This window comes from Mobula birostris, chromosome 5, assembly GCF_030028105.1.
Source record: "Mobula birostris isolate sMobBir1 chromosome 5, sMobBir1.hap1, whole genome shotgun sequence".
Taxonomy (NCBI): Eukaryota; Metazoa; Chordata; class Chondrichthyes; order Myliobatiformes; family Myliobatidae; genus Mobula; species Mobula birostris.
The window spans coordinates 121,538,123-121,554,983 of record NC_092374.1 but is presented as its reverse complement, the minus strand read 5'-3'; the positions used below and the strand labels follow the sequence as shown (position 1 = coordinate 121,554,983).

At 38.1% G+C, this 16,861-nt stretch overlaps 1 protein-coding gene across 3 annotated transcripts in view; it reads right to left on the bottom strand.

Moving 5' to 3' along the window:
- The window catches only part of arhgap15 (Rho GTPase activating protein 15), a 737,150-nt gene that overhangs the window by 181,335 nt on the left and 538,954 nt on the right, over positions 1-16,861 (bottom strand). For all 3 annotated transcript variants that reach the window (XM_072258610.1, XM_072258612.1, XM_072258613.1), the window contains exon 12: positions 504-581. In XM_072258610.1, coding sequence (XP_072114711.1) covers positions 504-581 — 78 coding nt within the window. The remainder of the gene's footprint in view (positions 1-503; positions 582-16,861) is intronic.

Here is a 16,861-nt window from a genome sequence, read left to right as displayed (position 1 = left end):
AGCAAAATCAAACAGAATTATTCTATTTAGTGTTGAATACACTTCACTTCAGAATATTCTGCTGAATGAGATCTGGATATTTCAATGGGACCCAAGCGACTAGCTTTAACAATTCTTAAAGTGTCAAATAGGTGCATATGTGTGACATTTTGAACGTTAACAAGTAAAAATTTTGAAAAACAAACACCCAATATTGTGAAGAACACTTGGTTCACACAATCTACATGATAATTGCTAGGAATCTACATTAAGAAATGGACAGCCAATGCTATGAAGATTCAATTTGCACATAACACTTTGCCTCAATGTTATAGTGAATCTTATATTCGCAGACAATAATAAAAGATCATTCTGAAGTTTGAAACAATTTCCAAACCATTTATTATGATTAAATTCAACACATTCTCTGGAGCTAGAGAAAAGTCAAAGACAAAAGTCGTTGCATTTCCATTTACACAGGTTGATGAGAATAAAGTTGCACATATGTATTAGTCACCACTCACCACGGTCCACGACAAATCGTAATTTCTGTATCGTAGCCAGATTGCCGCTCACTCTGTAAATGCCATCTGCATCCAATCCTGACAAAAGGAACATTAATATGTGATTAAATTAAAATTCTACAATATTTTTCCTCCATGCTCCTTGAACTTGTGGCCTTATTATAGCAATTATGTCTGCCCAAACTTGCTGACTGACACTGCATATACATCTCTAACAGTTTGGTCATCTGGAAATGCATATCTCATAGTCTGTTTACAGCAACAGTCTCACACTGTTAATTTTACCTGACCAAGGTCTTTAGTGTTAGAAGGAACAAATCTATTATTAAGTAGCATAACCACAAACTCAATTTTTATTTGAAGCCACACATTTTAAAATACAAACTACGATTTACAGGGATTTTTTTCTTTTGATTATTCCTGCCACATTACAGGAATGACTATGTTTGTCCATCCCTGGTTACTCCAAGACGGTAGGTACGGAATTATCTGTTTGACCTATTGCTACATTACTGTATTTGAACATCCACAGTGGTGGTGGAAAGGGAGCATATCATATTATTGCTGATTGGCAGAGCTACACAATCTATACACCAGTGTCATTGCCTAATACTTTACTTCCAAAATGTATTCCACTGACTGCAATGGAATGAGTTCAGAAGTAAAGTTTAATGTACTACAGGGATAATTAAGTGTGATTAACGTGATAATCTTGAGGATGAACTTAAGAAAAACAATTCCATTTCCATACTCAGGTCACTCTGTAGATGCACAGTACAGAGCGTGCTATCAAGATGCATCAGTATTTGGTATGGAAACTGCACTGGACTGGACAGAAGGTCTTGACAACAGGTAGTCAAAAATGCCCAACACATCACTGGCACCAGTTATGCACCATCAAGGACATATAGTATATCCAGAAAAGGGCCAGTCTCATCATGAAGTATACCACCCACCCTGCTTATGGACCATTTGTTCCACTCCCATCAGGGAGGAGGTCATTTCCATACCAGGACCACCAGACTCTGAAATACTTACTTTCCCCAAGCAGTAAGGCTGATCAACACCTGCACCCACTAACTCCATCACCATTTTAAAATTTCCTGTCATATATATAGCCTAGCATCACTTTATGAATATATAATCAATCTAAGTATATAAGCTGTCTTATGTATTTATATTTATTCTGTGCTTTTTATGAATATTGTATTATTCTTTATCTTTTGTGGTGTTTTTGTGCTTAATTGCATCCAGAGTAACAATTATTTTGTTTCCCTTACATTTGTGTACAGAAAAAGACCTTAAACAACCTCGAATTTTGAAAGAATTGCTCCGCTAGCTGATTAATTTCATATTAGAAATAATTTTACTATTTCAATGCATATTGTTGTTGGTGTGGGCACATGGCCAAGTGGTTAAGACATTCGACTAGCGACCTGAAGGTCCTGAGTTCGAGCCCCAGCCGAGTCAGCGTGTTGTGTCCTTGAGCAAGGCACTTAACCACACATTGTTGTGCGACAACACTGGTGCCAAGTTGTATCGGCCCTTGCCCTTCCCTTGGACAACATCGGTGTTGTGGAGAGGGGAGACTTGCAGCATGGGCAGCTGCCGGTCTTCCATACAACCTTGCTCAGGCCCGCACCTTGGAGAGTGAAGACTTTCCAGGTGCAGATTCATGGTCTTGCAAGACTAACGGATGCCTTTATTTATGTTGTTGGTATGCAGGTTACACGAAATAAATAAAATCCCTAAGACACATAAGTTATTTTTTTTTTTAACAGTTTTCAGACTTCTGAGTACTCTAGATCAGCGGTCCCCAACCACCAGGCCGTGGACCTGTACCGGGCCGCAAAGCATGTGCTACCGGACCACGAGGAAACAATGTGATTTGGCGATATGAAACGATATGAGTCAGCTGCACCTTTCCTCATTCCCTGTCACACCCACTGTGACTAACACCCCTCCCCTATCGGCCGGTCCGCAAGAATATTGTCAATATTAAACCAGTCTACGGTGCTAAAAAGGTTGGGGAGCCCAGCTCTAGATCACTGTAATTTTGTTAAATAAGTTCAAAAAATAATTTTTATGTAAAAATAGATTTTATATAAATGTTATCCAGGGCCTAATTCTAATGTTTGGGAAATATTAAAACAGGGACAATTCATTGACTTGGCTATATGCTTCAGTTAACACTTATGACAGATTATTAAGTTCATTGCACAAATACTTTCAATGCAAGGTATCTAGTTCAGGGGTTTCCAACATTTTCATGCCCTGGGCCTCTGCCATTAACCGAAGTGCAGCAGAACCTCAGGTTAGTTTCTAATTTTTCAGAAATAGAACTTTCAGGACCCAAGTGATGTGTGGCACATGTTCCAAGCATTGTCCAAAATTTCCTATCAAAGTAATTTGAATTTATTGAGGAGTTAGGCAACCCTAACACATGGAAGCCAAACTTTGTACCATCTCTTCTGGCAATTAATAAAGTACATCAGAAACAAATATAACTCGTCCTCCAAGAGGACCTCAACCTTGCTGTAGGTTTTGGAATGACCCAGAGAGCTATGTTGACTGAAGTCAGGGCTTTCTGCTTTGACTCTTGGTGGCTTTCTGCTTTGACCCATGCCAAAAAGGTCAAAGGGTAGAGGCCAGACTGAGAGTGGTCCACCCTTCCCAAGTTTAGGGGTTCAGCTCAGGGCTAACAACCCTGACTGGTAAAACAAAACAATTACAGAAACAGCAATGAAGAACTCCTCTACTTCTGAGTGTGATGGTATTCCTGGCTCTCCACCCAGAGCTTGCATGACTGACAGTGGTAAAAAATGAGTTACTGAAATGACGAAGGAAGCCTTGAACACCACCAAAGATAGAGGACCTTCATTGCTGTCCTAAGCACCAGTGGCAATAACTGGCACTAGCAACATACAACTCGTGGCATACTATCACATGTTTGAATCATTTCCTCTGCAGTGACTTTGGGTACCTGCAGAATTTTATGTTCAGTTCTGGGGCTTACTCAGTATCCGTATTAATTTTGAACAACATTATTTGTTAGAGATTAATCTTGTGAGAAAATTACTTGTCCCAATTTTAACTGTTCTACAGTTTTTCATCTCTCTTCTCCAGGTCTCCACAGACGTCGAAATTATATAATCACACGAGGTGCCTGGATGTTCATAGCTGAGAACATTTAGAATCCAAACATGTGGCAATCTGATTTTCCCAAATTCTTAGCAAAACATTTTTTTTTAATGAAAAGCAGAAAGCCTGCCATTTGGAAGTGCTCTGAATTATTTTGCTGATCTGGAAATGGAATATAGTCAACCTTTCTCAGACTTTTGCCTTTCCTGCACTGAAAAATCTTGCGAATGATGTGTAGTGCTTTCCTCTCCTTAACAAAATTGTCCTGTCCATGGTTGACCTCCATCTCCAATAATACAGCTGAAATCACAATGTCCCAGTTTGGAGATCTGGAATGTTCCTGCCCATAAAAATTTTAATGTACTTAGTTACTCCATCTTCTATGTCCAAAGCAGTCCATTTGTCTAAAATTGCTGATACCCTTGAACACTACCTCACTATGCCTTTGCTCTATTTATTTAATTTAACTTTTTTATACATATACTTCTTACTGTAATTCAGTTTTTATTATAATGTATTGCAATGTACTGCTGCCACATAACAACAAATTTCATGACATTAAACCTGATTCTAATTCTGATTCTGTTCCCTGTTCAAGGATTTTAGTTACATACCATCTTCTATAGTTAAAGCAGTCCATTGGTCTAAAACTATTAATACCTATTTGAGTATTTTAGTGACTAAACAGTGAAATAGAAACTTGAAGTTCCCATGGTCATCACTTTGCTACAGATCTCTAATCATTGGATGCATTATAACCATTTTGGGGATAATGTGGAATCAGTTGAAGTAAATCAGGAAAACTTGAATGTTATCCTAAAGTATATGTTTGTATGTTTTTCATTGACAGCGTACCAATGAAATTAATTTGTATTGGCTTCATCTGATGAGTTATCTAATAAAATATCAGACCCATTATTTTGCACACTGAAGGAGCAAATTGAAAATGGTTGTTTTAACCATGAATTGTTATTTTTTAAAAATTTTACTCAGGTCTAAATGGTCCCTTTTTTGCACATGATTTTGTTGAGAAGTAGAAGAATAACTACGATGACAAAGAGCTTACTTGACTAATAAACTTAATGATATAGACTTAGGTGTTGAGCACAGGATGTCGTAGCTGACTATGATTTCATATCTCGAATCCAAGAGCAGAGAATGTATTCGAAAGACGTCTACTGTGCAAAGTCAAAGTTCAAAGTATGTATAAATTATACAACCTTGATATTCTTCTGCTCAACAGGCAGCCACAAAACAAGAAACCTGTGAGAACCCAATTTGAAAAGAAGACCAACACCCAATGTGCAGAGTGAAGGGAAAAAAAAACAAATGCACCAGAATGCAGGGCAATGCATTGAGGGAAGAGTCCTGGTACCTGTCAGCATTAAAACTGAAAACACATTTACAAGCATCTGTACTAGATGCAAGAATCAAACACTTCTGATTTCAAGTACTTTTTATCACCTACTTTGAAAGCAGGAAGACACCGAAATAATTAATCAGTTGAAAGAAGATCAAAGGTACAACATAATAAATATTAACCAAAAGAGTAGAAATAACTATCAGATTTTATTCTACGAAATAGGTACCTTTTCTTGTACTTTGATTTGATTTTTGCTGCGCTGTTTCCCATTTCTCAACATGCTGTGACTTTGAGTTCACAGGTCATTTTCTTAATATATTTATTTCACTGATGTACATAATCTTTTGAACTATAATTACTCAGGAAAACATAAATTATTTAACACCTTGACTTTAGAATGTAGGTCTGTGTTGATTAGTGACTTAAATGAAGATCTTAAGTGACATAAATTTTTGATATCAGTGCTTAAATCGGGAAGTTGTGGACAGCATATGCTGTGAATTTTTGAAGTGAAAATGTTGATTTCCTGTCATTACTGTAAATACAGTTTGTTTACTGAAACAAAGACAAATGTGCTTCCGAAATGTCATAAGCAACAACTAGATTGTAGTTTGATGGATGCAGATTAATAGCCACCTGAAGTCTTGGACTGTAGTCTATTAGTGTCAGTATACAACTTGAACTCTGTACACAGTCTTAATTGCGCTACTACTGGAGAAGGAGTTGATCAGATGTCTCTCCGAACAGGGAGGGAAAATAGGTGGGAAAAATCATCACTGGGCTACCATATCCTGTCTCCATTCTGCTAATACTGGATTAGTTATGTTTATTGCTAACAGTGTATTCAATCTTGCATGTCACTTAGTTTGGGAGGATCAAAAGAATCACGATAAAACAGTGGATACAATGATCTTACTGAAATGAAGTCATGCCTGGAAATACTTTACAAGCTTAGAATGACCATAATTAACATAAACTTTTTTTTAAAAAAATAAAGTTTTTTTAGAAATCCTTTGTTCTACTCAATATGTCTACCATCCATACATTTCATGGCTTGGAAATTCCTTGCTGCTTGGAAGGACATGTTAAACATGCAGTACATAACTTTAGATGCTTCTGCATTAGTTCTACATAAATTAATTGCTTCAAGCATCTGGAGTTGTGTTGAGTTGGAAAACCATACTGAAAGTAAGTAAAGAATATGTTTTCAATATTGTTCTATTGTGCAGCGCACACACACATAGAAAGGAGGAGGAGGAGAAGTTGGCAGCGCGACGCCGTGTGCGCAGCCTCTCCGATGATGGTATCTGTTACCTGTCAAATAGGATACCGTGCACAATTCTGATTTGATGGAGGCAGACATGACAGCACGGAGGAATATCTGGTGAAAATTCCAAAATTCCTATTTTTCTGCCGCTGCTACTGTGTGATCTGAAATCTCCAGAGGCGAAGGCCCCGAATCCTCAGCTTTGCTTGTTGCTCGGCGGCGGGGGCAGGGTCAAAGCGCTAGGCAGAGATGGTGCTCGGTGCTCAGTCTCAGAGGCTCAAAGTTATCGGACGGACTCAGAGTCAGACTGCGGTCGGGTGCTTCCAGGATGTTGCATCGGCAAATTTGCGGCGCTGGAAGCTCATGGCAGGAGAGTTCCTCCCTTCTACCATCTGCGTGAGATGTTGGGGCTATCGGGACTTCGAGACTTTTTTTTAACCGTGCCCATGGTCTGCTCTTACAAATTACAGTATTGCTTTGCACTGTTGTAGCTATATGTTATAATTATGTGTTTTTTGTCAGTTTTAGTCTTGGTCTTTCTTGTGTTTCTGTGATATCATACTGGAGGAACATTGTATCATTTTTTAATGCATGCATTTCTAAATGACAATAAACAAGGACTGAGTGTCCTCATAATCTAATATAGAACATGCAGCATAGAACAGTACAGTACAAGACCAAATTCTTTAGCCCATGAGGTCTGTCCTGTGCTGGCCAAGACACCAATTTGTACTGTACATCTGCTTACACATGACCTATATACTTCTATGCCTTGTCTGTTTATGTCCCTCCAGGCACCTACCACTCTCCATGTAAAATAAAATACTTACTTCATACCTTTCCATTTTTTCATTGGCTCAGTATTAGTTCATAACCCACGTGTTATAATTGTGTAACTGTTGATTGGATTTTCTTATCTGAAGAATTTCTGTTATCTTAAGTAGAAAGGTGATAGATTTTTCAAATGCGCTATCTTTTAATTGGGTCTCTTGAATCTTTAATTTCTCATCTCTCATCTGCATAGTGTCTGTATCTTTGTTTAAAATACACGGTAGCGAAGAATCAATGAATCAAAGTTTCTTGCTCATTCTTGAATTCCTAAAAGAACCCAGGGATTGAAATTTACCATGATACAATACTGCTTACACATGGTCTATATCCTTCTATTCCCCAATTGTTTATGTGCCTTCAGGCACATACCACTCTTCATGTAAAATGAAAAAAACTTACTTCAAAAATCTCCTTTAAGCTTTAATAGGTTTAAGCCTTAAATCTATGCCCTCTAGTATTCGTCATTTCTGTCCTGGTTAAAAGACACTATCTGTCCTATCTACAACTCTCATAAGTTAATATTTTTCCATCAAGTTGACCCTCAGTTTCCAATGTTCCAGGCAAAAGTAATCTGAGTTTGTACCACATCTTCTTATAGTTAAAATTCTATAATCCAGTCAACATCCTGATGAACCTCTTTGACACCTTCTCCAAAAACCACATCTTTCCTATAATGTGGTGACAGAACTGTAGACAGTATTTCAAATGTGGCCTAACCAAAGTTTTATCCAACTGCACCATAACATCCCAACTTTAATATACTGTACAGCACATCAGCCAATGAACATAAGCATGCTATACACCACGATACCAACCTATCTATCTGTGTTTCCAGTTTCAGAGAACTACGGTCTTGTACTTCAAGATCATTCTGTACATCCATGCTTCTGAACATCCTGCAATTGACTGTATACTTTCCTCTTGCATTTGACCTACCAAAGTTCAACACCTTGCATTTGTTTGGATTAAACTGTATCTGCAAGTTCTTTGCCTATATTTTCAACTCAGCAATATCCTGGTAAGTCCTTTGTCAACCTTCCTTGCAGTCCATAACCACATCAATGTTTGTGTCACCTCCCAATTTACTAATCTACTCACCTACATTTCCATCTTAATCATTTATATGTATCACAAACAACAGAGGCCCCAGAATTGATCTCTGTGGAACACCAGTAAGCCACAGCGAATCTGAATAACACAGCCTTCACACACCTCTCAGATACCCTCTGTCTTCAAATGGCCCAGCCAATTTTGAATTCAATCTGCCTAGTAACTGTAGAATACTTAATCTCCTGGATCAGGCTAAAACAAGGACATTGTTGAATGTATGAATTGCTACATGATAGAATAGTGAGATCTTTTTGCTTATGGAGCCGATGATAACATCATCCATTTGTATAGTATCTCTAGTGTAGTGATAGTATCCTGACAGTTCAGATCACAAATAAGAGAACATTCATGGCTGCTGGAAGTCCAAGCAACACACATGCTGAAGGAATTTAGCAGGCCAGGCAGCATCTATGGAAAAGAGTCTACTCTATGTTTCAGGCCAAGACCCTTTATCAGGACAGAAGAAAAAAAAAAGATGAGAAGCCAGTACTTGGTGGGCACTGTACATGATATCGTAGGAAAAGGGGCAGACCATTCTATCCCTTTGAAATATCCATCAATGACTTAGAATTTTACTTATCTTTACCTTGGCATAGTTCTGTATCCCTTAATATCTTATTGATAAAAACATAGTTAGGTTTTCAACTAGGATAACTCAACAAGCAGAAATTTTCCATTATCTCAGCTTCAACAGCTTTCTGGAGTGGGGTGGTGTCTGCTTGTAAAGCTGAGATTTCCATATTAAGTCTTAATACTGATCATGAAATACTTTTACATGTATTAATACATGCTACTGATGCTCAGAAGCATCCTAGTTGCATTAGGACACATCATCCTGGGGTCATCGGGAGTTTTGGGTCTTTCAGCCCAGGTGACCCTGCCAGGGTTGATCAGGCCCTGGCTTGTGTCCCAGCAGCATTAGTCCATGGGTCATACTGTTTAATCCATAGCCATCTGGAGGCTTGCTCAGCAGCCTCTCTGATAATTCTGATAGCTCTTTTCTTTGCAACCCCTATAATGCCAAGGAGAGAGCAGGTTCTGCACAGCGAGCATCCAGTAAAACCTCTACCCCACCCACCTCTATAGGCTCACACCATGCCCACCACCCCTGTCTCTGGCACTGCTCTACCAGCTCCTGATATTTCAAAGTTCCCAGTAAATTTATTTTCAAAGTTCATGTATGTCACTATATACAACTCTGAGATTAATTTTCTTGTGGGTATACTCAGCAAATCTTTAGAATAATACTAAATCAGGATTAATGAACGATCAACCAGAGTGCAGAAGACAACAAACTGTGCAAATACAAGTAAGTGAATAGCAAAAATAATGAGAACATCAGATAACGAGATTATAGAGTCATTAAACTGAGATCAATGGTTGAAGGAATATTTCAATAATGGGGAAAGTGAGTATAATTATCACCTTTTATTCAAGAACCTGATTGTTGAGGGATAGCATCTGTTCTTGAACCTGGTGGTGCAGGTCTTGAAGCTTTTGTACTTTCTACCTAATGGCAGCAGCGAGAAGAGACCATGACTTGTGTGGTGGGGATCTCTGATGATGGATGCTGCTTTCCTATGACAGGGTTTCATGTAGATGTGATCATATAGATCGTAGTTTCATGTAGATTGGATTTCTTATGTTCAAATGCCTCCCCAATCCAGTCTTCCTAAGGAACTGTCAGTTCTACCATGATCACCTGCTTTGAGGTTTTCGACAGACAGACTATGTCCGGTCTCAGGGATGATGATGCGATGAAGTCGGGGAACTTTAATTGCTTGCCAAGATTGACTTTCAGTTGCCCATCAGACAGTGGCCAGCAAGCCTGCTGGTGATCTTCACTTTCTACTAACAAAACGCTGTTCTTCAACTATATTTCAAGTTAACCAATGATCAGCCCTTTCCTGATGCAGCTCTTCTCATGATTTGTTTGTACACAATTTTCTTTAAAGAAAAGATTTTTGCTTTACTAAGCACTATTTTTAGCCTCTCCGATTTTTATATGGACTACCAGTCTGCTAATTTAGATTCCTTCCATTTATATAAATCCCTAACAAAACAGTACAGCCTCTATGAAAATTATGGATAGATGTTGAATATGTTTTCAATGTAATAATATTCTCCCTAAAAAGGGGGCAACTAAAAATTATTAAGTCGTGAGTTTGCATTTTTATTAGGTACTCTAATAGTGTGGAAAGTGCAGTTGTGTTTTCTGGCATATATACAGAGCATGGTTTAGAAGCTACAGACCTTAATTTTTCATGTAGTTCAATACTTTCTAAGAAGCTTTGACTTGGTCACAGCACTGTAGCTGTGAGAGCAAATTACTCAAGGCAGGAAAGCAATAGAATCAGTAGAAGTGAAGAAGAAATTGTGTCTCTGCAAACAGGGAGTGAATTTAAGATTGCAGCTAATAGTTTGAAGATAAAGCCAGATAATTTGTTTAATTCCTTATTGGTAGAATTAGACTGGTTCATACATCAGATTTCCAGTATATTGAGCCTCATGGCTCTCACAGAAAGTTGTGAGGTATGTCTTTTCTCCACTCCCATTTATAATTACTGAATGTAGCATGGACCCATTTGATTATCGGCTGTGTTTATTAAAAGGAAGAGAAACATTTATCACCATGTCCATATTAGATCAGCTATTTTAAAATTAATACATTTTCCATGTTACACTGATAGGAAACAGCTTGTATTATTAAGAACCAGCAAGCGAATCAATGCTGTTTCACATTTAGGACAGCAATCTTCCTTTCTATAGTGGGATAGAATGTCACTGCATCATAAGCACAGAAACAAAATGGTTCTAGCTCTCATATTGATAATTGTATTAAGTGCTGAGTTTGTGGTCTTAGTGATGGAAATGCTATCTAACTTGCTCATCATTGTGGAATTAGAATTGATTTATTATTATCACATGTACAGAGATACAGTGATCTTTTGTTCACACAGATCAGATTATTACCCAGTGCATTCAGGTAAAACAAGGCAATATAGTAATAATGCAGAATAAAGTGCAGTGCAGGTAAATACCAAGAGCAAAACCATAATGAGGTAGGTTGTAAATAATGAAGGTAGATTGTGAGGTCAGGAGTTACTTTATTGAACTAGGGAGCTATTTAATAGGCTTAACAATGGTTTATGAGCTGTCCTGGAGCCTGCTGGTATGTGCTTTCAAGCTTTTGTATCTTCTGTAACCCATACAGAAGGTGCTGGAGGATCTCAGAAGGTCAGGCAGCACCTATGAAAATTAATAAGCAGTTGACGTTTCAGGCTGAGAGCCTTCTTCAGGACTCTTCAGCCTGATGGAAGAGGGGAGAAGAGAGAATGTCCGGGTGTGTAGGGTTATTGATTATGCTGGCTGCTTCACTAAGGCAGCGAGAAGGACAGACGGAGTTCATGGAGGGGAGGCTAGTTTCTGTGTCGTACTGACCTATGGCCACAACTCTGTGCAGTTTCTTGCAGTCATAGGCAGTACAGCCATTATCAATCCAGACAGGATGCTTTCATTGGAGCATGGATAAAAATTGGTGAGGGTCAATAGGGAATAGCCAAATTACTTTATCTTCCTGAGGAAGTAGAGGCATTGATGAGCTTCCTTGGCCATGGTACTTGAAGCTCTCAACCCTCAGAACCTTGATACGGTTGATGTAGACAGGAGCGTGTAAATGCCTCCCTCCTTCCTGAATTCAATGTCCAATTATTTTGTATTATTGACACTGGAGGAAATGTTATTCTCCCCACCTGTGAACTGACTGCATCTTACCAACTTACTTCATTCTCAAACAAAAGCAGAAATGCTGGAAGAACTTAGCCAGTCAAGTGGCATCTGTGGAGAGACAAGCTAGTTCACATTTTGGGTCAAAAAAGGTATATGTGAGGAAAAGGTGAACATAAAGAAAAGGCCATGAAAGGTGGATCCAAGAAGAGGACTTATTCTGCATAATCAGGCCGATGGTGGGGATTTAACAGGAAACTTAAATTCATGCCAAATTAATCTCACAGTTTCAGTGTCTAAAGTCAGATAACAATAACATTCCATGTCACCTCGAGGAATAAGATGATATTCAAAATTGAATATATACTTCAAATGGTTTTAATGTTTGGAAGTTGTATTTTAAAAGCCTGTAGTGATGATGCAGGAAATTAACTCCCTAGGTACACTGTGTAATGCAAGGGGCCTGATAAACTTCTCTCTTAACTTCTGTACAAATGAAGACCAGGCTATGTGCCTGAAGGAATCTATGCACAATTGTTTATTTTAGATGACTACCAAAACTACATTTCAATTGTAGAATTTAAAATATGCTATCTGTGTCTTTTTCCAGTGGATTTATATGACAGAGATTTTCTCATTCAGTTTGACGATCTTATCTTTCATACCAACCAGTCTCATTTAAATCCATCTACAGTGTCTAAAAGGGAACTGGCATAAGCACCGGCCTGACGGGCCACAAGACTCGTGACAGACTTTAACATAGTGTCTAAAACATTGAAGAAATGCTTTTGAAAAGTTACTTTCTCAGATTTGATGAACTGGTTTGTAAAGTCATGGGCAGTGACCTTGTTAATAATATGTGAAATAATTGTTAACATTTCCAACTTAATTATCCACCATTTTAAGACAGAGAATTAATTTGCGTTCAAAACATTATCCTATGAGTAAATAGCCACATTGATCAGCTTTACTAAAGGTCTTCTGTCCACCACTCCCTCACATCCATGTTCACCTTTTTGCTCATCTACACTAATCTAATTTGTCTGCATAAATGTCTTCCCAATTCAAGAGATGATCTGAATGGCCCAGATGCATAGCAGCTGTACTGAACTTCGCCATCTCCTTTGGAAGTGAGTTCCATAAATGAACCACTCTTTGTGTAAAAAACCTTCCCCTCAAATCCCCTCAGCAACTTTTGCTCCAGGGAAAACAAACCCAGCTATCCACTGTCTCCGCCTAACCAATATCTTGGTGAATCTGCTCTATACTCTGTCCTGTGCAACTCCATCCTTCCTATGGTGTGACTCTAAGTATAGCTAACCAGTGTTGTGTAAAGTTGCCACTAACATCCAACATTTATATTCTATGCCCAGATCTATGAAAACAAGCATGCCATTTGCCTCTTCTACCTTACCTATGGCGCTGCTGTCAGAGAAGTATGGAAATGAACCCCAAGGTTCCTCCGCAGATCAACTTTCCATAATAATTTACCATTTATTGTATATACCAAATCCCTATTTATCTTCTCAAAATGCATTATCTCCCATTGCTTGGCATTAAGTTTTATCTGTCAATGATCCACAAAACTTTTCCTCTGACTTTGATCCTGCTGTAGCCTTATATAACCTTCCTCACTATCCGCAAAACCACCAAATTTCAGGTCATCTGCAGACCTACTGATCATGCTCCAATATTCTTGTCCATATGTATCACAAACAACAAGGATCACAGCGCCAATCCCAATGGTACACCACTGGTCAAAGACTTCCAGTTAGCAGATAACCTACCACCACTCCCCTCTGCCTCCTATCATCGAGCCGATTTTGGATCCAGTCAGCCAGCTTGCCTTAACCTTCTAGACCAGCTTACCATGGAGCATGTTCTAAGATCCTCATAGACAATGCCTATTGCCATGTCTTCATCAGTCACCATGTGCCTTAACCTTCTAGACCAGCTTACCATGGAGTATGTTCTAAGATCCTCATAGACAATGCCTATTGCCATGTCTTCATCAGTCACCTCAAAAAAAAACTCAAAGTGAGGCAGGATTTTTGATAATTCCTGATAAACCTTGCACTTTCAAATGCCCTGAAGAATTTTTTTTTCATTAAATATCCCAACAGCTGACTCAAGGCTCACCAGCCTGTAGTTACCTGGCTTATCCTTGCTATTCTTCTTAAATGAAGCAACACCATAAGCAATCCTCCAGTTTTCTGGCACTGATTTGTATCTAAAGAAGATGTAACATTTTCCATCATTCCCAAAGCTTCCATAACATCTTTCCTTGCCTTCCATAACAACCTGGGATAGATCTCATCTGGTTGTGCGGATTTATCAATTCATATGCATATCTTATCTCCTCCTCCTTCTTAATATTGTCTACTTCCTGCTTTTCTACCTACCTCGCCCGGAACTAATTATGTTTCACATCCTTCTCCTTTATGAATCCAAATGAGAAATGTTAATTTAGGGCCTTGCTTACATCATTTGACTTCATTCTAGATGACTCTTTTTTTTCCTTATGGAGACCCACTTTTTCCCTGACTATCTTACTTCTCACCTATTATTTTAACTACACTTCATCTTGGTTCATTCAGATGATGTATTCCCTCAAACACAGTATAGAAATAATAATTATAATCTATTAAAATATGCTATGAATGGTTTAAAATTCTTAACACAAGTAGCCAGATATAATGCATAGCTTAAAGCTGAAATGTGACCAGGGAAGATTAATTCTCAATTTCATGTTCATGCTTGGTAAATTATTTTCAAACCTCGTTCACTTTAATGGTAAAGTACTGAGCAACTTCTTTACTTTATTTTATTGAGATACAGCATGGAATAGGCCCTTCCAGCCCTTTGAGCCGCATCGCCCAGCAGTCATCAATTTAATCCTAGCCTAGTCACGGGACAATTTACAATGGCCAATTAACCTATCAACCGGTACGTCTTTGGATTATGGGAGGAAACCTGAGCACCCAGGGGTCATAGGGCAAATGTACAAACTCCTTACAGGCAGCAACAATGGGAGTTGAACCTGGGTGTCCTGTACTGTAAAGCATTGTGCAAACCACTGCACTATTGTTCAACCTATCTGAAAATCAAAAATAAAACACATTATATTTTAATTGTTCATTCTAAGATAATTATGTCAGTTTTCCTCAAAAATTTGCAAATGTCCATAGTCATATATATTTCTTTTAATTGGTTACAGATATCAAATGACAGAAGGAATTTACAGTGTACTCCTGACAATTATTTAAGCTCTATCCTGAACCTATATGGACCAGATACACAATTCTGAATTCAAATTGCATATGATTTAAAGGATCATTTTGTTATAATCCTTTGTTTAGTTTGTGTCCACTATCAAGATGCAAGCTTGTTTTTGGTATTTGAAGAGACATGTATTGATCAATTGAGTGTTCCTTAGTGACTGTGGCAAAATTAGGTTTGATATGTCTTTTAACCCAGTCATTTTACAAAGAAGACGAGCAAGTCTGAGAAAGGCCTGTTGGGGAGAGATTTATTTCCAACTGGGATTTGTAGTTAATGAGTGCACCCTGACTCGAGCCAGTAACTGAGACAAAGCGTAATGTGGGATGGAAGCATTCCACTGTGTTGCTTGTCACAACTTAACAGGACCGGCGATCGATTGAAGTAAAGAGTCCAGCTTTTGCAACGGGCACTTTTGGTAATGCAATCAATCACTCTAATCATTTAAATTTTAATTCCCCTTGTGGCCCTTAAACGATGTTACACATAAGCATTCTTTTTAGTCAGCGATACCAGAATGGTAAAAGGGAAAAAAAACCTGTACCCTCCTATAGTTTGAGATTTCTGTTGCTCATTCACCCAGGCCATTGATGATGGGGAAAACATTGTCCGGACTTTTTCCCTTATTTGAAAGTCAAGATGTTTACCAAAACTAGCAGTCTTATATCACGAGGAAGGAAAAAGCAAGATTGATACTAGTCCCCAGGATAGTTTTGAAGTTTTCCTTGAATTAACAAACAATGTTTTAAGAATTCCAGAAGAAAAGTTTTAGTACATTAAAACGTCGTTTTTATTACATTGAAGTTGTCATTTGGGGGTTGATGATTGTGTTGCCTATCTTTTCTTTCTTGGTATCACAGCTACCCAGAGAAGAATAATTTCAGAGTTGAATATATTGATTATAAATAAATGAACCTTATATAATGTGTTCAGTAAAGCCATTTTTGATTAAAATGGTTGATGTAAATATGATCAATCTGATATTAGCATGTGATGGAAATCTAATGAAAATAATGGTCAATTCTATTTTGCTCTTTTGGGATATTTTATTAAAAATCTTTAGTTTGTCTTGTTGTATGTGATATTGTCAAGAATGAAGCCTGTAGGATATGTCATAATTCAACAGACAAGCAATCTACTTGAGAAAACTCTAGAAGAGTCATTAAGAATGATACTTGTTTTTCCTTTGATAAAGTTAGTAGAACTGAAGGGAAAAGAAAGCAACAGGTTTATTTTGTTATGAAGAGAATTAATTTTTTTTTCTTTAACTCCAACGATTAACCATTTTAGTCACTAATTCTCTATTTTCCATCATTAGTTCAAGCTTATGCTTTTTTATATGTCTAGTCTTTTTACCAAGTTATATTATCATCACTTGTGTGGCAAGTTAGAGATATGCCTCTACCAAAGGAAATATAAGGCATTCCTTCCTTCTGCTAGCCTGCAGATCATCCTTGGACAAGGTGTAGCACCTGCCTAGCTCCCCGAACAGGGTCATGTGAAACCATGGGGGCAGATTGTGGATGCTTGTATGAGCAGCTGGTGCATATTACAAGTACTGGTTATGCGACCACTGACGCCAGGCAGACAATCTCTGAAGAGTATTGATAATGGCTGGCTGGGGTCACACATCTTGTAAAG